Raw genomic sequence first — 24291 nt, 5'->3', positions numbered from 1 at the left:
ATGTAAGAAGATGCTGGCAGCCAAATTTGAGATGAAGGATTTAGGACTAATGCACTATTACCTAGGTTTGGAAGTATGGAAAAATCCCGGGGATATATTTTTGGGGCAAGGAAAGTATATCATCAAGTTGTTGCAAAAATTTGGGATGATGGATTCCAAGCCCATAACTACTCCTATGATCACAAATCTCAAGAAGTTGAGGAGCTCCAACTCAAGTCTCGTGGATCCTACCTCCTATCATCAGTTGGTAGGTTCTCTGATGTATTTGGTAAATACTAGGCCAGATATATGCTTTGCTGTGAACATCCTCAGTCAGTTTTAGTTGGAGCCTCGTCATGATCACTAGATAGCTGCCAAGCATATATTGAGATATCTTTGTGGTACGATACATCACTGCCTATAGTACAATAACAAGGAAGTCAAGTTGATTGGCTTCACAGATTCAGATTGGGGTGGCAGTGAGATCGATGGAAGAACCATTACTGGAGGATGATTTAGTTTTGGATCTGCGATGATCTCATGGATGAGTAGAAAGTAGGATTTGCTGGAAATAATGAGGGGGGTGAATCAATATTTCTTTTACAATTGTTACTTTACTAGTTTCGATCACTTATAGATAGAACACAAAATGAACAATATAGAATACATTATTTTATTAATTAAAAGCAATGGGAACTCCAATCCTCTTCTTTACAATAAATCGAGTACAGTAATAGTTACGGCTCCAACCCTAGATGAAGACACTGATCACCAATCCACTAGGCTCCAACCTGTACTTTGCCAAGCATTGACTTGGCTTCACGAGGCTCCAACCTCTAGGGCTCCAACCCTATCTTCTATAAGGCTCCAACCTTGTCTCTATGAGGCACCAACCCTCTCACTGGTACAAACTCCAACTTGATCTTCTTGAGGACTCCTATCCTCTAGGGCTCCAACCCTCTCTACTGGTTCAGGCTCCAACTTGGTCTTCTCGAGGACTCCAATCCTCTAGGGCTCCAACCCACTGCTTCAGATCTTCAGTTCTTCAAGGCTTCCAATGTATTGTGCAACAAACCCTGGTAATGCTCTCAATCAATCTTCAATAAGCCTTCTTTCATCAATGACAACTTTATGGTTCTCAAAAAGTGTCTCCACAGCTCTTCATGTCACCCAAACAATTTTCTTCAAGGTCACATTATGAGGACTCCCATCAGTGCATTATGATCTCCAAGTGTGCCTCCAAGATTGGCTTAAGTCTTCAATAATTCTTTCCTAATATGTCTTCACAATATCCTCAACAAGCTTCTTAATTTTGACTTCAAGGGGTCTTCAACAATGCTTTGACTAAACCTTCAAAATAGCCTTTCAATCTCAACACAATCCCAGGTCTTCAATGTCCCTTCAACAAGCCTCAATAGTGCCCAACAAGCCTTCAATTTATGCTTCAAGGAATTCCTAAGGATACCCCTTCAAAGACTGCTCATAAGTTCTTCAAATGTTCTCCAACTTTGCCATATTATGTTCTCAAGAGAAGACTTCAACAAGCTCTATTTGTCCAATCCCAATAAGTCAACACTTCGACCACAACAACTTCAACCATGACAACTTCAACCACGACAACTACGACCACGATAACTTTGACCACGACAACCTCGACCATGAAAACTTCAACCACGACAACTACGACCACGACAACTTCGACCACGACAACTTCGACCACGACAACTATGACAACTTCGACCACGACAACTACGACAACTTCGACCACGACAACTACAACAATTTCGACCACGACAACTACGGCAACTTCGAGCACAACAACTACGGCAACTTCAACCACGACAACTACTTCAACTTCGACCATGACAACTATGACAACTTCTCTGCTCCTAGCTCGAACCTGTGGGAGACTATTTAACCCTAGAACAATTCCACAAACTTGTCTAGGCTGCGGCTGCTTCTCTACCTCTTGTCTGTCTCCACTGATAAATCTGAGCTTGAATGGAAAAATTTAGGTTTATATTTATGGTGGTTTTTCCATATTTAAATCTCTTTGCCAAGGGTTATGAACCTACTCAAGTCGGCTTGGACAGTTTGACAATTTTTGACATATGCTAATTTCAAAAATTGATTTCTCTTCAACGGTAAGGAATTAGGAGGCAAGTGAGTACTCATTGGAAAGCTTATGACCTCCTCTATAAGCTGATATAGTATTCCCTTCAAGATATGACCTATAATTATGGAAATTAAATTTTTCTTTCGTCATATGCATATTTTTTCATAACACCCTATTAAAGAATTTCTTTTATGGAATTAGAGCATCAAGTGGATTAGAAAATTTTCACTATTTTGACAGTGTAGTGCATGTGATCTTCATGCATTAGGATTGCATATAAGGACAAGGGTTTCTTTGATATATTCATACATCTAGAGTTACTAGATTAGGGCTTCATCACATGGGCTTTTAACTCATTAGGATTAGGGCATCATTATTCATTCTAGGAATTTTAGGTTAACATGAGCATCATTAGGGTTTCATCATATGAATGAGCCATGCAAGGGCATAGACCTAGGGTTTCATCAAATAGCTTTAGGGTTGGTGCCAACAAGAGCTTTTCCATGTATCTAGGGTTTTCATCGTCAACAAGAAATGCTAGGGTTAGGGTTTTGCACTTAGGGTTTGTACTCATATTGACATCAATGACAACTTTACCAACAAGACCCTGTTGCTTTGAGTAGTGCTAAAGCAGAGTACATGGCTGCATGTGAAGTAGGAAAGGAGGCTGTATGGTTGAGGAAGCTTCTAACAGATTTGTTCGAGAATCCTCTAGATCCTACTGTGATTAATTGTGATAATCAAAGTTGTATCAAGATGTCTGAAGATCCCGTGTTTCATGCTAGGACGAAGCATATGAACAATAAGTTCCACTATATTAGGAACTTGGTGCAGGATGGGATTGTGAAGCAATAGTATGTCCCGACAGACGATCAGTTAGCTGATATACTAACAAAGTTTGTATTTAATAAGAAGTTCGAGTATCTTAGAAGCATGCTTGGTTTAGGTGATTGTTGATTTGGTTGATGATGATAAAAGTTTGGAAGAGATTTTTTGAGGCCTTGTGTGTTAGACACTTTGCTTGGGAGGACATATGGTCGACACTATGTGTTGATGTCTAGTTCCCAAAGTAGGGAGGGTGGCGTTGGTCATGGAGCTCTGACCTCAGATACACACCTAGGTCCCTGGGTTGATGGTTAGCAAGTAAGCCCGATGGTACCTAGAAAGGCTGAAAGTTTTAGTCCATCTTAGTCCCACTTGGATAGATTGCCCTGGTTAGGAATCTAGTTCGTGGCATTGCGGTGCCTAAACTGTTGAGAGACCTTGGATAGAGTTCCCCGATCAGGAATCTAGTCCATGGCATTGCAGTGCCTAAAATTTTCATAGTTCATATAGTTTGAGATCTTCCGTATGAATACCTCCCTAGTTAAGAGGGAGTGTTGAAAAATGTAACTAGTTTCGGTTTTCATAAAATGTATTTGTAAAAAGAATTTTTATTATTGTTACAATGACTTATTAAAGCATGGGTTTCATGCTCGGGTCATCATTTTATTAGTCAAAGTCCCCTTTGTGGACTCCTAGGATTAATAAAGAGTCAATAGAGGCATTGTATATTTTATGAGACCCTTCTTGGGCTTTCGAATGATGTAAAAAGAATTATTTTTGAGTCAAAAATAAATTATGTAACCTCCACACCAAGTTGGCCTCGTGAAGATCAAGTCGGCCTCAAGGAAGACAATTCGACCTCATTGGAGGGCTATATATACAAGGCAGTTCAACTTCATTTGAGCATCTCACTCTCTTAAGCATAGTTCGATCTGTGGAAGCTAGAAGGAAGTGCGAAGTTGAAGGAAGGGTCCAAAAGGAGTGCGAGTTTGGTCAAGGTGGAAGAAAAGAAGAAAATCAAAATTTTGGTGCCTCTCTCTGTCTCTCTCTGTCTCTCTCTCTCTCTTGTGTGGGTTGCTTTAGGAGATTGAAGTCTCCTAGTCATAGTCGAAGTTGCTACTAATGCCCAAAGCTGCCAAGTCGAAGTTGTTAAGGTCGAAGTGCTAATGTTGCTAGGTCGAAAGTTGGATCGAAGGAGAGTTTGGTTTGGTGTGGAGGAGGTCTTTGTTTAGGTAGAAGAGTCTCAAGGAAAAACTATTGAAGGAAGAGATTTTGACTGGGTTTTCCCCTAGATAGGGGTTTTTCCTTGGCAGAGTGCCTACATCTTGTGTCTTGTGTTTTTGTGATCTTCATGCACACATAGTTTGGTAATTGCTTGATGAAAGATAATATATCAAATAAGTAAAAGAAGCCAACATAACTCACAAGTAATTATCAAGAAAGAGAAATCTAACCCTAATCGTACTAACATTGATTTCTCAACGGGAAAGGGCAATGACATTGTCTGTCCACGCAACCAACAAACGGTTGCAACGAAGTAATGTAGAGGAGCACGATCATATGGCACACATGGTAGAACAAAGGGCATACACACAGAGAGCATTCTCACGTATCGAGGGGGGGGGCAATTTTGTTACACAGAGAGCAAGAGAAGTGAGGACCACGTGGTAGAGCAAGAAGAAATGATAGTGTAGTAAGGAAGAGAGGCAGAAGGCTTTGTGCTTTTATCAAAACGCAGGGAGAAGAGCCTTCCTTCGATTGGGCATTAGGAGGTGGAAGATTAACTCTCAGATGAGTACATTAGTCACTGGATTCCCTGTAAGCCTAGTGGGTGGAGATGGTTTTCTCTGGATTCCCTTGACAACTTGGGTGGAGGCCTGCTCTTTGGATTTTTGGTGGGAGAAATTCTTTAGTCCCCCCTCTCTTTGTTTTCTTGGTTTCACAATGAGCTCGCTTGCTGTGTTGAGGGTGGAGGCACAACCTCTGGATTCCCTTGCTGATTTGAGGGTGGAGGCCCAACATATAGATTCCCTTCTTGATTTGAGGGTGGAGGCACAACCTCTGGATTTCCTTGCTGATTTGAGGGTGGAGACACACCCTCTTGATTTCTTTGCTGATTTGAGGGTGGGGGCATAGCCTCTGGATTCCCTTGTTGAATTGAGGGCAGAGGTATTAGCCTTTGGATTCCCTTGTTGATTTGAAGGGTGGAGGTGGTGGATATTTGGATTCCCCGTGAGATATTGATTGCATGAAGTAGCTGGTGGGTGGAGGTGGATGGTCCTTTGGAGTCTCTTTTTCTGCTGGCAGATTTGGTTGATTCCTTAAGCACTCATCTTCAAGCTTTGAAATCTGGCTCGGGAGTGACTACTGCAAGAAAGACTTGGCTGCAGTGTGTCTAAGGTTGGGTGGAAAGTTGAAGTTCCAATCTCAGTTGCCCAACTCAATTTATCAAGGATAAATGTCTGATCATGACTCATGTTTCAATGCTTTATGTTTGTTTAATGCATTGCTTTATCATAGCTTGTAATTTTGAAGGACGAGGTATTCCTGGCTAGAAGAACATTGTTGTCTTAAAGGCATGGATATGGAATGGTTTAAGTGTTGAAAAGTGTAACTAGGTTCGGTCTTCATAATGACATGTGTAATTATGATTTTATGTAATTGATGTAAAGAAAAAAATAAAATTATTTTTGTAATGCTTGAATCATGGGTTTCATGATTGAGGAATTTTATTTTTAATTAAGGCTCCGATTGTGAGCCTTTAGGATTAGTCATCATGTCATAAAAGTCTATTGAGTCAATGTCATGTATGGAAGACCCTTATTGGGCATGTTACATATGTAAATGATTCATTAAGAAACCCTCCAAGACCAAGCTCAAGCACCTCCTTCAAGTCGGCCTAAAGATATCTCTAGAAAGACATGTCGACCTTGGCTCTAGGAGCTGTGGGCTCCTTTGATGGGCATATCACTATATATAGGCAACTCGAGCTTTATTTGGACATGTTGACCTTGCCGCCTACACCTACCTACAAGTTATTGAGAAAAAGCCTTCAAAGCCACAAGGTGTGGTCGGTGGCAGGGAACTCAGAGAAGGGGTTGTCAAACTAATCCTGACTCTCTCCCTTTGAGCTATCTCCTAGGTTAGCTAAGGGGGGTGGTCCCTAATGAAAAGTTAAGTTAAAAAGGATGTGAGTTTCTAGGAGAATTTTTAGAGTTAAATAGATTATCTATTTAAGATTTATAAGCAAAAACTGATATGAGCAATAACCATCATATGATAAGCATGAAATACATAAACAACCAGTGCCTTCCAAGTATTTGCTCTTTAAGAAATGAAATTGTATTTTGCTTAAAATGAAGTGAAATGCTTTCAAATGGGAAGCCAAAATAACTCTGAAAAGTGAAACAATAAATTGTTAGCACATGATATTAAAAATGCTTTCAAGATGAATAAGTCTAGAAATCAAAGCACGAAAACTATCTTGCTCAAAAGGATACAAAAAAGAACTCAAATGTTAGAACAAGATGACAACATGCAATTAAGTTTGCAACCCAAAATAATAGTACTTGAAAGTGAAATCAACCATTCATGACAATATGCAATTAAACCAAAAGATGAGTCAATTTCCAAGTACAAGAAAATTAAACTTGTTGCAAAATTAAAAGAGATTACAATGCTTGCATCGAAAGTGCCTCTTGAAATAAGATTTGCATGTGAGACTTTAAACCAAAGGAAATGCGATGGAATGTTGTTCTTGGTTCATTTTATTAATTAGTGCTAAGGCAAAGTTACAATTGAATTCTAGTCCCTAGACCTCATCCTCGCCCAAATGTTTGGATCTCAAAGTCTATTCAACCAACTTAAGTTGGACGTAAGTTTTTTAATGAGGCTTGGGGCCTTCCTATACTAAAATGCCTAGATGACGTGCAAATTGTGTTAATTCCCCAAATTAAACTAATGTTTCATGCAAATGCTTCAAAGAGAAATAGTTTGCAAAACTTGAGAGCGTATGCATATGGGAATTTAAATACAAGATTAGTAAAAATTTGCATGTGGAGTGAAATGTATTGATTTTAAGCATGCACAATATGAAATTTAAAAGTTAGCAAGCTAAGAAAAACTAAAAGCAAGATTGGGCCACCCACAAGAATACCTCCTCTAAATGAGGAAGGGGGATGTCATGGGAAAAATCCCAAGCTCCCTCCAACAATTTTTTATTATCTTTTATTAGCGCTTAAAGCAGGTAAAAATGCCTCTAAGAGGGTAGCCCACAATACGAGAGAGATCTTTACAACGATGAGACTCTAACAAAGCTAGACTCTCTCCCCAAAAATATAACAACAACAAACTTGAAGATGGAAAAAACTCTCCAAAAGAGATTCACAAGGCTTAAAAGGTCCACGACCTAATGAGTTTGCAACTCTCTCTCAAGTGCTTATGGCCTCCCTATAAATCAGTCTTTAGACAGCGTGAGGGGGTCCATCATACACATGAGTGAGTAGTTTTCCAAAGCTTCTCCTCAAGCTCCTTGCTGCCCAATGCTCAAGCCTATCGGCTGCAAAACACAAAAAAAATACCAATTGTCAATGTGAAATTAGGAAAAAGAAACCAAAACTAAACTTGGAATTTAATTTATAAAGTACTAGCTTAAGTAATGGGAGTGAACCCCCATATTTGTTTAGCTTTAAAAATGACTCTTGAATATGAGAAGTATTTTGAATTTTAAATGGATGATCAAGTAGCTATAGATTAAGAAATATCCTTTTTGCTCTTCGTTGGATGGAAAACTTGGAACGAAAAAATGGGTGAGTCTTGGATCGCTGTGACTCTAAGAGTGAGTTGATCTAATTTAGATTTCTCCCACTTCCAGATGGATTCCTATAAACAATACAAAATATCTTTCTTACACACTTGAACGCGTATTAGTTTGCAAAAGATTAGAGCAATATAATGAATAAGATAAACCAAACATTCCTCCTAAAATGAATTGACAAACTTATCCCTAGAATACTACTCTAAATCAATAATATGTGCAAGATAGCTTGCACACATAAATCCAAGCAAGATAGCAAGCATAAACTAATATTAATTCAACATGTGAAAGAAATTAAACACAATAGCAATAGTATGAAAAGACATCACCTCATAACGCCAAGAGAACACCAGCCAGATAACCCCAAAGTCTTGATTATATTAAAAAAGTATGCAAATACAAAATGACAAAGTTTCCTCAAGCCCAATAGCTTATTACATGATACTATATGAGAGCCCATGACTCTGTTATATAGAGAATTGGGAGCAAATCCCAACGAAGAATGACAATGACAAATGGCATTGGAGCCAATCTCAATGTAGAAGTGATTAAACAAGTGGCATGAGGTGACAATCCCAAAGAGAAATTCGAATTTGTTGAATGGAGTTCCAATGCCAAGTGTAAAAATTGAATTCTGACAACTGGACATCATTTTCTTCTTCACTTATGTGCCAAATTCTAATTTTATGATAGAATGACAAGTGTATATGGGTGGGAACCAAGTGGGGACAATTTCCCAAAAAAATCTCCACCAAATATTCTCCCAAATCCTCCCAAATGTGCATTAACTTCACAAATTCGAATTTCCAAGTAAGCAACTTTCTCTTTTAATGCTAGAAATTCAATTTTATTTGAGCACATGTCCTTTCCTTGATTTTAGGAGTCCACATCACCTTGGGACTTCACTTTAACTCCCCCATAATTTTCCACCTCATTTCCACCACATTTAGCATGTGTGGATATTTATTTTTCTGCATTTATTTAATTTCTGGCTTAATTAATTGCCAGATTTCCCACTAAACTTAGGAAAAGTGGGTTTTGAGGGTTCAAAACACATTTTTAACCCATCAAAGTGTGTCATAGTAGAAATTTGATGGTGATAGGTGCAAATTTCATTACTCATACCCCATACAACTTCTCTAGACATCACTTATTACATTACAAATATAATTTTATTAGCAATTTCCGTAGTGCGAAAAATCTAAAAAATTTAAAAATAACTATCTAGACCTAACCAAATTCCATGAAATTTTTTGTGTGATCTAGTATGGTAATATACATCGACTCTAGACACTAAGATGTGTTAGGGGCTCAACCTTCAAACCGTCACCCCCACTTTGGGGTAAAAAGTGATTGAAAAAACCCAGAAAATTATCCGTCTCCAAAAAAGAAGGGATAATTAACCAGATAAAAAAACACTCTAAGGTGTACTCATTTGCTGATCGAGTCCTAACATCCTAGACCTGTTACATACTCAAAACTCATCATTACTAGTATCACTTATTAGTAAATACTCATATAGTTGTGCTTGAGGGCCTTCCCATCGATGGGCAGTGGAAGTCTCTCACCATCTAGATGTCAAATGTGGAAGAAGTTTTCACTTGCAATCTCAACAATAATGTAAGGGCATAACCATAAACTTTCAAACTTACCATGATTACCAATTTTTTTCCTTTCTTGTTGCATTAAATTACCAAGTCGCCGATCTAGAAATCTTGTTTGCGTTTTTTTTCAAATTTCTTCTTTGTGATTTGTTGGCTCTTGACAAAGTGGTCGAATGCTTTTCTCTTATTTTCATTCAACTCAATCAACTATGAGATCCTTTCCTGCATAGCATCAAAATCAGTGGAAGCATGTTGTGAAATGTAGTATACATAAAGTTTTAGATGAATGGGGAAGGCTACCTCCATCCCATATACGAGCTCAAATGGGTTCCTGCTAGTTTATTATATTTAGTAATTCTATTGGCCCACAAATCATATTTGATATGACTATCCTATTTCCTTTTATTCTTGCTTACAGTCTTCTTAATGACATTCATCAAGTCTTGTTACTAGATTCGACAAGAATGTTTCCTCAGGAATAGTAGTTTGAAGAGTGTGACAAGATATTGTGATTGTCAAAACAAAAAGAGGATACCCTTGCAGGACTAGATGCGTTAGCATTGTTTGTTGTAATCTTCAACGAGACACTGAAATTAGTGATAATGTTATTTTCAAGAAAACCAACCATGGCCTTGTCGGTTGCGTTTTTGGTGGGTATTGCATCCACCCACCTAGTGAAATAGTTAGTAGCAGTCAAGATCCATTTGTGACCATTAATTGAGTTCTCCTTGAATTCACCGATGAAGTTAAGGCCTCATTGTTGGAATGGTGCCTCTGCTACCACCAATTGCAGAGGTAATGTTTCTAGCTTTTGTTTTCCCATGAAGAATTAGTATAGTCGACATTCTCTAACAAACTTATGAACATTGGTAAAAATAGATGGCCAATGGTAGCCACCCTAAGGATCTTATGTGTGGTGGTCCTAGTTGCGTGATGGCCACTGCATAATCTTTGGTGAAACTCTTTGGTCAAGGTTTGGGCTTTCCTATTGATTTACGCACCTTGGTATTAACCCATCAAGACTTCTCCATTCTAGGCCTTGATCGATAGAACAATATTTAGAGGTCTTTAGCCTCAAGGATCTACACTTATCTTCAAGAAGGTGTCAAGGACTTCTCAAGTGTTAGTGATAATAGATTATATCCTTATATCATTAAGTACTCTCCAACTCTTGAGTGACCACACTAATCATGGTGCACAACTCGTCTTTGAACCCAAGGGCTTCCTCATTTCCATTGGCCATGAGTTTGGGAAGTCCTTGACCCTTAATCACCTTAGTGGGTTTAATCTCAAGATCATACTGTTGAATCTTTGTTACCCACTCTCCTCTTGTTCCTACATAATCTTGTTGTGTTAAGATCTTCTTGATTGCAAGGCAGCGAACACATGCCACTATCCTCGAGTAGCCGACATAGGTACAAAAATGATTCAATGGTTTGACTGAAGCATAAGCTTGCTTTTCCATTATGGCATAATTAAGCTCGACATCTCTGAGCATCTTACTCATGAATGCAATGTGCTATTTGTATCCTTCATGATTCTTTTGAAGGACTCCAATGATGGTGTCATTTGAAGCGAATGAAAATATGATGAACTCTATTTTGTAATCAAGACTCAATGTCACATGGTTCGGGTTCAAATTCGAGTTCGGCTACAATTGAGTTCAATTTGAATTCAAATTTTCTAATAAGTTTCATATGAGGTTCGCCATTAGGTTTGTTCATATACATATTTGAAATTTTGAAAATATATAAAAAAATACTTAAAATTATATATATCTTTTATTTTCGTTTATGATATATATATATATATATATATATTCAAAGATACTTAAATTGAATATAATTTTTATATTCGTTTATAATTAAAATCTATTTATAACTAGATTATATATATTAATAAATTTATAATTTTCTATAGATATATGTTATATTAATTTATAATTTTGATAATAATAAAATCTATTGTAACAATATTCCTAATTCCTTCAATTATATAAAATTTAAAATATTTTAACAGTAATCATTTTAATTATATATACTTTAAAATATGTTAATTTATATTTATATATAGTATTTTTCTTAGTTAAAATAGGTTAACTTTCTAACCTGCTCGTAATATTTTTATGTATAAATTACACCTTGCCTATCATTTTAGACTTGTAATGCACCATTTTAACATTTCAATGTATGGTAGTCTACCAAATCGGGAGTTTAACACTCGTGTACTCGAGTCATTTAAACTCTCTTCCAGACTTTTCAATGCCACGTGTCATATAAAGTCTTAAGCCAAAGGATTAGATGTGGATATTCATCCATGTTTTCCCAGACGCCCATATTTCTATTGCGAACTCGTGTATGGATATTTTGCAATGAAATGTGCATGTCATCATTGTCGCAAGAGATGGAGGTCATTTGCCTCGATCCTTGCACTCATTTATTTGACATTCGTTATTATTGAAATTGAACATAGAGATAAACAAAGTCGTCATTGCCGCACGCGATGGAGGTCATTTAAATGTTAACCCCGATCCTTACACCCATCAATTTGACACTTGTTATTAATGAACCTAAGCGCAAAGATAAACGAAGATAAAGTCAAACATGCTCGAACCTCAATGAACCTTGATAAATTTTTTGATGTTCGCCGAATTCCGAACCTCAACATTTAGTTTTGGCGAACCATGTGACATAGTCAGGACTTACCAAGATTGGAACATGGGTGATAGTGTTGTGAATATTCTTAAACATAAGTCTACTTGTTTCATCCTACCTATAAGTGGCATCCTTATTTAACAACTTGTTTAGAGGTTTCTTAATTTTTCTAATATTGGGGATAAACCTCCTAATGAAGTTGACCTTACCGAAGAATGATTGGAGCTCCCTCACATTCCTTGGCTGCTGAATTTGTTGGATAGCGTGAACTCTCTCTGGGCTCCTTTGTCATTTGACACTATATGATCCAAGAGTTTTTCTTCGGTCACACTCAACACTCTCTTCTTGGGATTTAAAGAGACCCTATATCTTTTGCATCTCTCAAAGACCTTCCTCAAATGACTTACATGATCCTTGCAGTTCTTTAAAAACGCAGTGAGGTCACCGTGATAGACCTCTGTTATTCTCTTGATAATGGCTCAGAAATCAGTCCATTGCCCTCTGGAATGTTGTATTCACATTCTGCAACCTAAAAGGCATTCTAATCTATTCAGATGTTCCCCACGTAGTCGTGAATGCTGTCTTTGACCATTTCTCCTCTTTTACTAAGACTTGATTGTATCTAGAAAAACCATCGAGGAAAGACATCATCTTGGATCCTGTGATCTGTTGCGCCAACATTTCCATGTTGGGCAGAGGATAGTTATCCTTGGCGGAGACCATATTGAGATTCCTAAAGTCTACACACATGCGGATTTAACTCATTTTTTTCCTTGTGACTACCGGATTGGAAACCCAAGTAGTGTGTTTGGCAGGGGCAATGATTCCTGTATTGATCATGTTTTCGAAGTCTTGCTTAACTAGAGGTGCAAATTTGGGATTTATCCGTCTTAGCTTTTTCCTAAAAGGCTTAGCACCTTCAGTTAAAGGGATCATGTTCCAAATGACATAGTCCTTGTATGCTTTGAGGTCTTCGTAAGACCACGCAAACACATCTCTAAGCTCCATGACCGGATCTTTTATCTTACTAAGTTTCTCTTCAAGGTTGATGTGACTTCCAACCTTGATCATTTTAGGATCAAGTTTGATAGAGGCACAGGTTTTATAGAAATCTATATCTTCATTTCGTGAAAATCTCACTGCCAACTAATGGTGCTTTCTGTTTCTAATCTCATATTTGGGTGTAAACTTTGTGTTTTAGACCCAATTACAGCATACAAATTATTTCCTAGAGGAAGAGTGGTTGGATCCCAAATGTTATTCCTCATCAAGAAGTTCTCTTCGTTTATCATAGTGTTCTCCCTTTCATCCTTACCTTGAGCCCCATTATAGGCCCATGGATCACAAATACAAGACATGCCATAAATGCACAGTTTGCATGCTGATGTTTGGGAGCTTCATCTTGGTAGAAATTCAATCACTTCTTGTTTTCTTAGCATCGACCACATCATCAAGTTGGGATTCTTTTGCATTTATTGCAGATGCTGATGATGTTAGCAAATTATGGAATGAGTGATTTGGATGTCTTAATTGCAGGAGCCTTAAGCTAATAACCAGGTTGGTGCCATGGTCCAACGTTTACCTTCTTATTCCTGTGCATGGTGTATGTAATGGTTGTGTTCTTAGCAGTCATCACAGGTAGGAGTTTTAAAGCAAGAAAACAAGGAGAGCCAAAACATGATTGCAGCTAGCTCATAGTGGCCCTGTGAGACCAATGTTAATGATAATCTTTACATGGGATATTACTACAACAGATTGTGTTATTCAGTCATGAGTGTTACTAATGCATGTTATTAGATGTTAGCACATTTCTTTCCCAAATATTAGATTTTGCTGAAACATGCTCACATACATGATGTGCTGTTCATAGTGTACTAATGGATAAGTGAATGCATCATGCATTTAGCATTTGAACTTTACAATGCTCTTCTTTTGCATCTTTGCTTTTACATTCAACCTCTGTTCAAATATTATGTTTTATATGTTTCTTTTAGATGAATGCTGTTCTGGAGAAGATTGCTTCATCAGCCCGGGAATTGGGACATTACCATTCAGGTGAAGGTAAACAAATCATTCTCACTGAATATTATATGGCTTCTATCTGGATGGTTTGTCAATAGTGGGATGTAGGTATAATATGAGATTTTTGGAGTTCATAATTAGATAGTATGATATATGTAGCGTTGAATTTTGTGTTTTGCTAAGTTACCAGGATTCGGATCCGGATTCGGATACGGATCCGCCAGTTTTTTGAAAAACCAGGATCTGGAAACGGCAAGTACACACAAATATAAAATATTTTATAATTTTTAAAATTAAAATTTATATAAATATAAAAATAAAAACATATGCTAATTTTTTAATATATAATTTTTACATACAATAAATAATTATTATATAAATAATTCATGACTTAATATATCATTTATAAATATTAAGTAAATCTATATAAAAATAAAAAACATATATGAGTTTTTAAATATATAACTTCAATATATCTGAATAATGTATTTAAGCATTAATTATTAGTTGTAATACAAATTATTAAAGTTATTTTAGAAAACTTACCTTCTAAACTTGAAAAAAAGACTTTAAAATCAATTAAAATAAAACTTACTTTTTAAAGGAAAAATAAATATATAAACAAAAGCTTACTTTTTAAACTTTAAAATATCTAATTAAAAACTTACTTTTTAAAGTTAAATTATCTAAATATATAAATAAAACTCACATTCTAAACTTTAAAATATCTAAATAAAAGCTTACTTTTTAAACTTCAAAATATCTGAATAAAAATGGGTATAGATTATAATAGGTTGATTCATTGTTTTCCAGGACGCTGAAACTTACTTTTTAAATGTAAAATATCTAAATACATAAATAAAACTCACTTTCTAAACTTTAAAATACCTAAATAAAAGCTTACTTTTTAAACTTCAAAATATCTGAATAAACATGGCTATAGATTATAATACGCTGATTCATTGTTTTCGGGGAGGCTGATTCTTTCATTCACTGTCTTGTATTAACGCTTATAATGTCGTCAACTAAAATAAAAATAATAAACTGTCTGGGCCAACTCCATAGATTATTTTGGCCGACGTCAATTAATTAATTCAGTGACGTCAGACGCTGATTCCTTCATTCACTTGCGACTGAACAGTTGAATTTCCCATTTTGGAATTTTGTGCTGGCGTTGGCTAGTTTATTACAGATTTATGCGTTGAAGTTTACAATTTTTTTAGCCTCAGAGAGAAGCTAGGCGTATCTCTACTGATCCGGATCCGAATCTGTCTCCAATCCGGTGATCCGTGGATCCCACCATTAAGCTTGACGGATCTGGTAACATAGATGTTTTGTGAAATGGAAGCTTGTTAGTTCACATACATTATTTTTGTTTCTTTCTTGTCTGGAGTTAAGTTTGCTTTTTATGTGCTTTCATTGTCCTAGACTTATATTTTGATTCTGATTACAATTTTAACAACATGATAATGGTAAACCTTTTCATTGTTTGTGAAGACTTGAATCTTGCTTTTGTTCGTGTTCATTAATGGTGTTTATTTTCAGGACCTTCATTTCTTAAATCATTGAATTGACAAAGGACTTTTTATTCTTACCAAGAGAATGTTTGACTTTCATAGTTATGTGTAACATAGTTGAAATTGGAAACATGGTAAGTGAACGACTTTTTATAAGATCCTTATTTAGTCTGTTTAGATAGGTGGGATGAAAATATAAATGGATAATAAGATTGAAAGGACTTTGTACAAGGAGGTGTTAACTGTGTGGGGCAAGTCAAGCGCAAAAATTATTGCAAATTTTGTTTCAAACATATGTACTAGTAAGTGAGATTTGTTCCAATTTTGTCAAAGTTCTCCAACGTCTAGTTCGATTAATATGAAAATGTATGTCTGTACATTAGGAATGTAGTATAAATGAGCTTTCAAGGAATTGAAATAGTTTAATCATGATTTTTCTAGTAGCAAGTTTTCTTATATGGAATATAATTATAGTTTACTTCATATGAATGACTCGTTATTTTTTGAGATCAGAAGGTTGTGGCATGTTACCCACCAAAATGGGTAAACCCTATAGGAGAAAACTTGTTTCCTATTCTTCATAGCCATCCGACCAGCTATGTAATCCCTGATAGCCACCACTAGTTGATGACGTGCTATTATATCTCCACCACCTGCATCAACCATAAGCTTCTCACCCATCCCGCAAGAGCACATGGATTGAGGTGGTCTTCCGATCCAAAGGTACTTTAATCATTTTGCAATCGGGTGCTTATGCTTGTTTGTATTTGGGCTTTTGGTATGGATTATGGGGTGACCTGGAAAAAGGAGGGGTTTTGAATGTGATCTTGTTCTCTCACCTTAAATGGGGGGTTAATATTCAATCCTAGTTCAGTGGGACCTCCTGTAATGACCCAATGCGTATAGGAGGGGTACCATTTGGGAAGCCTTGATTGAGATAGCGTAGTTCCATCTATCCCTATACCATACTTACCACTTTTCATCATACATTACAAGACTTTTTTTCACATCCATTATTCGGGTTCAACTGACCATTCGTTCTTTGTGATTTTGCACCCATACATCCTCATACCTAGGTAGGGCTCAGAACATTGCCCTGGGAGGTTGATACAACTAAAAGGAAAAGAAGAAGCATATCATGGCCACAAAAAAAATCAAAATAAAGAATATCAAAATGTAAACGATGGCCATGACATACAAATTAGCACATGGGAAAAAGCCTAGCATGAATTTTACTGCACTCCTTATGGCCATCACTGAGTTCTTGAGCACATATTGTTCCATTACATTATAAAAAGGAACCCTTACATGTCCCAACCGTGATGAGCGATAAACTAACTCATCATTAAGGGGTAATACAGCTGCTATATCATTCAAAGCAAGCTCTAACCCTTGAGCTATGAGCAATAATACAAAGAAAAATCAAACAAAAATAAAAGGCGCATAGGAGGGGTGGAAAAACAAAGGCCGAGTTGGTAACTCATGCATCCACGATTGCTCCCTCCTCACATTTGTACACTCAAGATGTGGATCCTCATCATGCTGGTCTCTTTAACCATTGCACTTAGCCATGAAGTCTTCTGCCCTTCGTACCATAATTATTATTCACCAACACCTATGAATTGAAGGGTGGACTGAGGAAATGTTACTTCCCCTTGGGGGTTGGAAACACCTAATACTGAATAGGGTTGTCCTTTAGCCACTCCTACTTAGGGAGGAAACACCATTGCAAGCTCAAGGCCCTGATTTTGGAAGAGAATCCTTATTTGAAGTATTAAGGGGCATTGTAATGACCCTTGTACAATTACAAACAGAATGTGAATATTAGCATGCATATGAGGCATCTCATGCACTGCACTAGTATACATATCGACTAATATTGGAAAATATCTAAGTTAGGTTAATAAATCAATTATCAAAGTAAATTCCTAACTTACCATAATATAATAAATATATCAAGTGAGGCCTTTGATACATACCACCCGTATACATATATATCTATATATATGATTAAAGGAAATAATAAAATATAAATTTAATTTATTTGATTTATAATTTAATTAAGTAAATAAAATAACTTATTTAAATATTTAATAAAGTGAATTATTAAAAACTATGAATAAAACAATGAACATATTCATAAAACATTATATTAACTAAACAAAACATAAAAAAACATATATAGAACTTATGTAATTAAAAGAAAAATAATAAAGGTGGCAAGTTCAAAATCCATGAGTCATGTAAGGTATAAATACACTTTAAATGCAAGGGAGACAGTCCAGACAGACTAAGACGTTTTAGGTGGCAAGTGGTAGGGAGGAGCCGAGGAGATAGTGTGCAAGGGTAGTGGAGAGATTGGGGTGGTGGAATGGAGCATTTAAAGGAATCGAGGAGGCCATAACAAGGGGGGAAAAGTTTTTATAGAGAGGAGGAATTTCTAACAAAGTCACTACAGAGGGAATTGGGCTTTCATTGTTCTTGAAATTTTGTGCACGGGGGCTAGAGTACCTCGAATTTGAAATACTTTGGAGCTGGGTACTAAGATTGTGCCTAGTTTGGCAGGGAGGTTTTGATCGTTGGGTAACGGGAGCGGGAGTGAGAGTCACGACAAATTGGAAGCATCTTCAACCACAAAAACTCCAAGTAGGTTCTCAATGTTAAGATATTCCAACAAATAGGAAATAATTAAGTACAACTTGGTCTAGTGTATAGTTAGGTAAAGTGTGTTTCTTTAGCATGTACTTTTTGTAACTTACAATCTGACGGTCACGATATGTTCTAGACATGAAGTGATCCGATAGTTCATTCTCTCGTCGGTATTACTGACAATTGATCCGTGGCTTAAGACCCGATTGGTCCATGATCTCTATTTAAAGAGCATGGAGGGTCATTTGTTAGGTGACCGTTCATGAGAGGAGCTTATGTAAATTTTCTTCCTTTTACATTAATAAATTGCCTGAAGTGGCTGCGTTGGCTTAGGCCGTGGACTGTTTCCCTCTTTGAGTGTTTTAACCACGTTAAGGATATTGGTGTATTGATCTATGATCTGCTTGTGAGCGATGCCCTTTGGTGTTCTATCTGATGGACTTACTCTGTAAATTCCTACATGGTATCAGAGCTATTCGAATGCCGCATCCATTGCTGATTCAAATCCGAAGTTAGTACAACTACATTCGACTGTCATTTCCTAGATCTACTGTTTCTGACCGCTTTCGGGCCAAGAGGATTGCTCTGTTGTGTTAAGAGCATCTGTTCCAGTGAGAAACCCCTTTTGTTTGACGCGAAAAGGTTTCCGGTAGCCCTAGCTACGTTATTTTTAAGATCTGGAGGTATATAGTCTTTAATTTGCAGTTATAGTTATTTATCTCTCTGTTTATTTCGGTTTACAATCCTCTATAATTTTTCTCATGCGTATGCTCTTTTTTGCTGCACCTTAGTGTGATCTCGGAAAATCAGAAACATTGAGAAAAATATTTAGTTTTCGGTCAAATCTAACTTTAAGTCGCAAGGCTTGGATGACTTTTTCTTGGCCATTTTGGGTTGTGTGGTTTTTTTGTTTTGTAGGCAAAAAATGGGTTTTTCAAGTAAGCACGCACACTAAAGCTTAAGTGAGAAAAAAAATAAAAATAAGAAAAACCCCCCTTCCTCATTTCCAAAAATTACTAACCTTTTAAACTAGCTCACTTGGTCCAAAGTTACTTTATGAGAATAGAGGTCTTGGGTTCAAGTCTTTCTTTTTGTTGAGTTACTTTTTCAAAAAGCACATGTAACTTATGTTTTAAAGTTACTTTATGTAAAAATTTTCTCACCCATTATAAAAGGTGAGTCACCTATAATTCTAAAGTCTCTTTATCTTTTATTTAAGTTACAATTTAGTGGATAGTTCATAAAGTATCATTGTAAAAATGACTTTCACTTATTTATAAAAGTGGGTCATATAAAGTAATATTTTTTTAAAGTGAGCTAATTAGATTAAGTTTGGAGGGGGTAGAGGGGGGATTTTATTTTTTAAATATAACATTATAATTCACTTCCCAACATTCACATAGTTCGTCGACATCTTCAACACCTTTTCTACAAAAACCCATAACTTCTTCATCCGGAAGCCATTTTCAGAGCCATTTTTTTTAATTGGCCTAATTTTTTGAGATCTTTCCATTGGAACACTTAGTTTCAACATCTACAGCGTTTGTATCTTTTAAAATGGAAAGTCCATGTCTAGTTATTCTTGACAACACCAACTACTTTTAATGGCTATCCTACATTGTGGATTTACTTAGAAGTAAAAGTCTTTATAGAATAGCCTCAAGCCAAGAGTTTAAACCTAAAGATGAAGATAAGCAAGCCAAATGGGAAAATAAGCAAGATCAAGCTCGTAGGTTGATACAAATGTCTATTTCTTCAGACCTTAGATTCCATATCGTAGAAATTGATACCCCCGATGAAGCAATGAAACAACTCAATAAAGTTTTGGAATTAAAAATGAAATTAGAGCCCATCAACTTGAAAATGAGTTGCTTACGTTGGAACCCAATAATTTTTCTTCCATTGAAGATTTTTTGTCCAAGTTCAAAACCCTTAGAATTCTCTTGGAATGTTTTAAGGTTAAGAAAGAAGATGGTAGCCTTATCTATTCCATTCGTATTAAGTTAGGATCAGTCTACTTTGTGTTTGTTTCCACCTTCCATTCTACTAGAGAAGCCTTTATTTCTCAGGGACAAGACTGCAAGTCCCCCTCTTTTGATGCCTTTTGTGATTCTTTAATAAGAGAACAATAAAAACTCTTACATCTTGGTCTTCTTAATGTTGGAAATTCTTCTAAGAAAGAATTAGCAGCCCAACAACAACCAAATTCAAAGAATCCTAAGAAGCAACATCCTAAAAAGAATGGTCCTAACCCAAACAAGGGTCTTAAGCAATTTCAGTCTCAAGATGAAAAATCAATTCAACAAAATGATAAGACAGATAAAAACAAAGGGAAGAAGATTGATAGACATTGCAACTTTTGTAATCGTGATTGCCACTTAGAATCCAAATGCTTTAAGAAGATGGAAGCCTTGGAAGCAACCATGGAGAAGCATAACATCCATTTGGAGCACTCTTCAACTTCAACTTCTACTTTAGGAATAACACTTTCAACTTCAAGCATCTTGGTCTGGTTATGCACTAAATGTATCTTCTTCTTCTCATTCTCATGAGTGACTCATTGATTCTGGAGCTTCTTATCACATGGCAAAAAACAAAGCCATGTTTTCTTCTTTAAATGATTATAACACCAAAAATACATATGTTGGTGATGATAGATCTCTTAGCGTTGTAGGGACTGGAACTATTCATCTAGTCAATGGCCAATTTAATGATGTATTATGTGTTCCTACCTTATCTTGCAACCTTCTATCTGTTTATCAAATAACTCATTCAGGTGAAGGTAAAACTGTTGAATTTTCACCTCATGATGTTGTAATTAAGGACCTAAGAGATCCTAAGCAGATTTTAGCTACTGGCATTGCTGATGATTCTACAAGGTTGTATAAGTTTAACAAGTTTGGGTCATCAAATCTTCCCTCGGTATTTGTTGCTCATAATGATGAAGTGAACAAACTTTGGCATGAGCGATTTGTTCACTTAAACTACCGGTCCCTTCAAAATCTATGTAAAGAAAATATGGTGACAGGTCCTCCTATGGTATCTTGCAGAGATGATGTTGTTGATTTGGGGTAGCATCGGATGTGCTCTAGCCATGAAAATTGGTGGAGAGGTTAAAACACATGAGATCTCCAAGACCCAGAAATGATATAAAACTGGGTTAGAAGGTTCCAAAAGACATGGATCAGACCAAATCTAATCTTAGTTGTTGATTAGAGATGTAATCTCGGCCATTGAAGGACCAACAAGAAAAGTATAAGAAGAGGCTTGAGGGTCAGTTGGAGAATGCACCAGAGTGATCAGTCATTTGATTTACTAGAGCGGGGTTGCTAAGTAAAGTCGAATCAGTGATCAACAGCGAGGGGCAGTGAGTACTAGACAAAGAGGTAGAGATAATGTCAAGAGACCAACGCAGAGGCAGAGAGGCAGATGCAAAAGCCAGAGTAGGCTGCACAAAGCCCATCAGAGACAGTGCAAAGACCAGAGGGCCTGTGTCATCCACGCAGAAGGCAACACGAGTGACGCAAAGGGTCCTAGAGGCTGCGCAATGCCTCAGAGTATTGGCGTAGAGGGTTCTGAGGCTGTCACAGAGGCCAGGAGGGCTGATGCAGTGCTTAAGTGTTGTTGGAGAGGCATTCGTGGGGCAGGTTTTTTCTGAATACCTGCTTCCGAATAGAGAGGTATTACTGCCGATTATTTTTCTCTGTCGGGTGAGCCAGTTTGGCACCCAGTTGTACTCAAGGATAGACTGCATAATAAAATAAACCCTCATAATTGTTACACCGGTTTTCCCAAGTTGGGTATTTCCGGGGACGAGTTGTCCAAAAATAACGGTGTTACTTGTGTGTTTGCTATTTCTTTCAGCTGTTGATCTGTAGATGGTTGAGATTGTATTGTGTTTATTTCGATGTTTATATGTTTAAATAACTTGTTCGTAATTAACAAGTAGGAGAAATAAGCCAGAGAATACAAATAAAATTTCTAACGGTAATACTTAGAAATTTCAACAAGTGTTTGTTCCGGATGTGTACTTGGAAAATATCATCGGGATGGTTTTGAAAAACGTGCCTCTTGGCACGCATCATCCCCTTTACAACTTGTGCATAGTGATTTATGTGGTCCACTTCCAGTCGTTTCATTTTTTGGCTACAAGTATTTCTTAACTTTCATTGATGATTTCTCCAGACGTACTTAGGTATACTTCTTAAAACTCAAGAGTGAAGTCTTTAACATGTTCTTGGCCTTTAAGGCCTTTGTTGAGAAACAATCTGGACATCAAATTCTTAAGCTAAGATCTGATAATGGTGGAGAATATGTTGACAACAAATTCATCAACTTTTGCACTAAGCATGGAATTCAATTGCAACATACTGTTCCATATACTCCACAGCAAAATGGTGTAGCTGAAAGGAAGAATCGCACCTTAAAGGAAATGGATAATTTTATGCTTCAATCTAAAGGACTTAGTTTTAATTTTTGGGCAGAAGCAATTAATTGTGCAAATTAGATAGTAAATCGCGCTCCTACTAAGGTTTTAAAGAATATCACTCCAAAAGAAGCATGGAGCTCAATTAAACTAGAGGTAAGTCACTTTCGTGTTTTTGGAAGTGAAGCATGGGCCCATATTTGAGATGATAAACATAAATCCTTAGAACCTAAGAGAAAAATGTATTTTTGTTGGATATTCTGAAGATATCAAAGGATATGGACTTCTTCAACCTAAATCCAAAACTGTTATCATTAGAAGAGATGTAAAGTTTGTTGAAAATATATCGGCCTATGAGCCTAGTTCGACGGATGTACTATCTCTCTCTATCCCTTCTACTTCAAAAAATATTTCTTCTTCAGATGATGACAACGAGGATGACAATCCTCCCCCACCTTCTCGGGATCCTCGTTCAGATCCTCAGCTTCCAAAATGGCTTCGTGCTACTCGGGATGCAACAGGTGCTCTTGCAGGTGATCCTATAGATCAACGTTGTACACGTTCTCAGTTTGATAGAGCCTCTTCTTTACTGGCTCAAGCTTTAGGAAATTATGACCTGACACCTTTGTAGAAGCTTCAGGCTATCTAGATTGGGACACAACTATGAATGAAGAATATTGTTCATTATTGGCAAATGATAAATGGGATCTTGTTCGTCTTCCAAAGGACAAAATCTTGTTATAGGTTTACAAAACCAAGTTTGGACCAGATGTAAAAATTGATAAACATAAAGCTCGTCTTGTTGCTAAGGGTTTTCCACAAGTTGAAGGTATTGACTATGTTGAAAACCTTCTCCCCTGTTGCCAAAATGAACTCTATCCACCTTGTTCTTTCCCTTGCTGCCTCTTTCAAATGGGAAGTCCATCAGATGGATGTTAAATCTGCCTTCTTGCATGGGGATTTGCCTAAAGAAATCTATATGGAACAACCTCGTGGCTTTATACAAACATACTCCAGCCTAAGAAATCCCTTTATGGTCTCAAGAAAGCCCCTCGAGCTTGGGATGCCAAAATGGATAGCTTTCTTTTAGATACTGGCTTTTCTAGGTGTCATTCTGATAATACTGTCTACACCAAGAAAGTGTGTAAGTCTCTTACCATTCTTGTTCTTTATGTTGATGATCTTATTCTTACTGGTAGTGATCCTAACCTTATAAACCATGTGAAGTCCATCCTTAAAAAGCAGTTTGAAATGACAGACTTAAGACACTTGCATTATTTTCTTGGTCTTCAAGTCTTGCAATCCAAAGAAGGTATTCCCTTTCCTAGTCCAAGTATGCCTGTGATCTTCTACGACACTTTCACATGGAAACCTGTAAGCCAAGCCCTTCTCCCTTTCAATTTGGAGCCAAACTTTCAGTCACTTGTACTTCCCTTGAAGTTGATGCTACCTTATACCGTCAGCTTGTTGGAAAACTTTTGTATCTGACCCATACCCATCTTGACCTTTCCTTTTTCTGTTGGCCTTGTTGCTTGGTTTATGCAAAACCCACATGAAAGCCATTGGAAAGAAGCTAAAAGAATACTTTGTTATGTTCGAGGTATAGTTCAGTTTGGGATTCATTACAATACATACTACAGAAGCATCTCTTCTATTGATTGGTTTCACTGATTTTGATTGGGT

At 36.8% G+C, this 24291-nt stretch overlaps 1 protein-coding gene across 5 annotated transcripts in view; it reads left to right on the top strand.

Annotated features, from left to right (window-relative positions):
* LOC149154957 (AUGMIN subunit 3-like) overlaps window positions 1-24291 on the top strand; it is a 690355-nt gene that overhangs the window by 105787 nt on the left and 560277 nt on the right. For 3 of the 5 annotated variants that reach the window (XM_089441741.1, XM_089441743.1, XM_089441740.1), the window contains one exon: window positions 13989-14055. In XM_089441741.1, coding sequence (XP_089297867.1) covers window positions 13989-14055 — 67 coding nt within the window. The remainder of the gene's footprint in view (window positions 1-13988; window positions 14056-24291) is intronic. The other 2 variants (XM_089441744.1, XM_089441742.1) reach the window with 1 other exon arrangement.

Source organism: Pinus tabuliformis, chromosome 9 (genome assembly GCF_031772625.1).
Source record: "Pinus tabuliformis cultivar Carrire ecotype Pingquan chromosome 9, CPIR1, whole genome shotgun sequence".
Classification (NCBI taxonomy): domain Eukaryota; kingdom Viridiplantae; phylum Streptophyta; class Pinopsida; order Pinales; family Pinaceae; genus Pinus; species Pinus tabuliformis.
The sequence above is the reverse complement of the archived record's forward strand: the minus strand, read 5'-3'. Positions and strand labels throughout refer to the sequence as shown.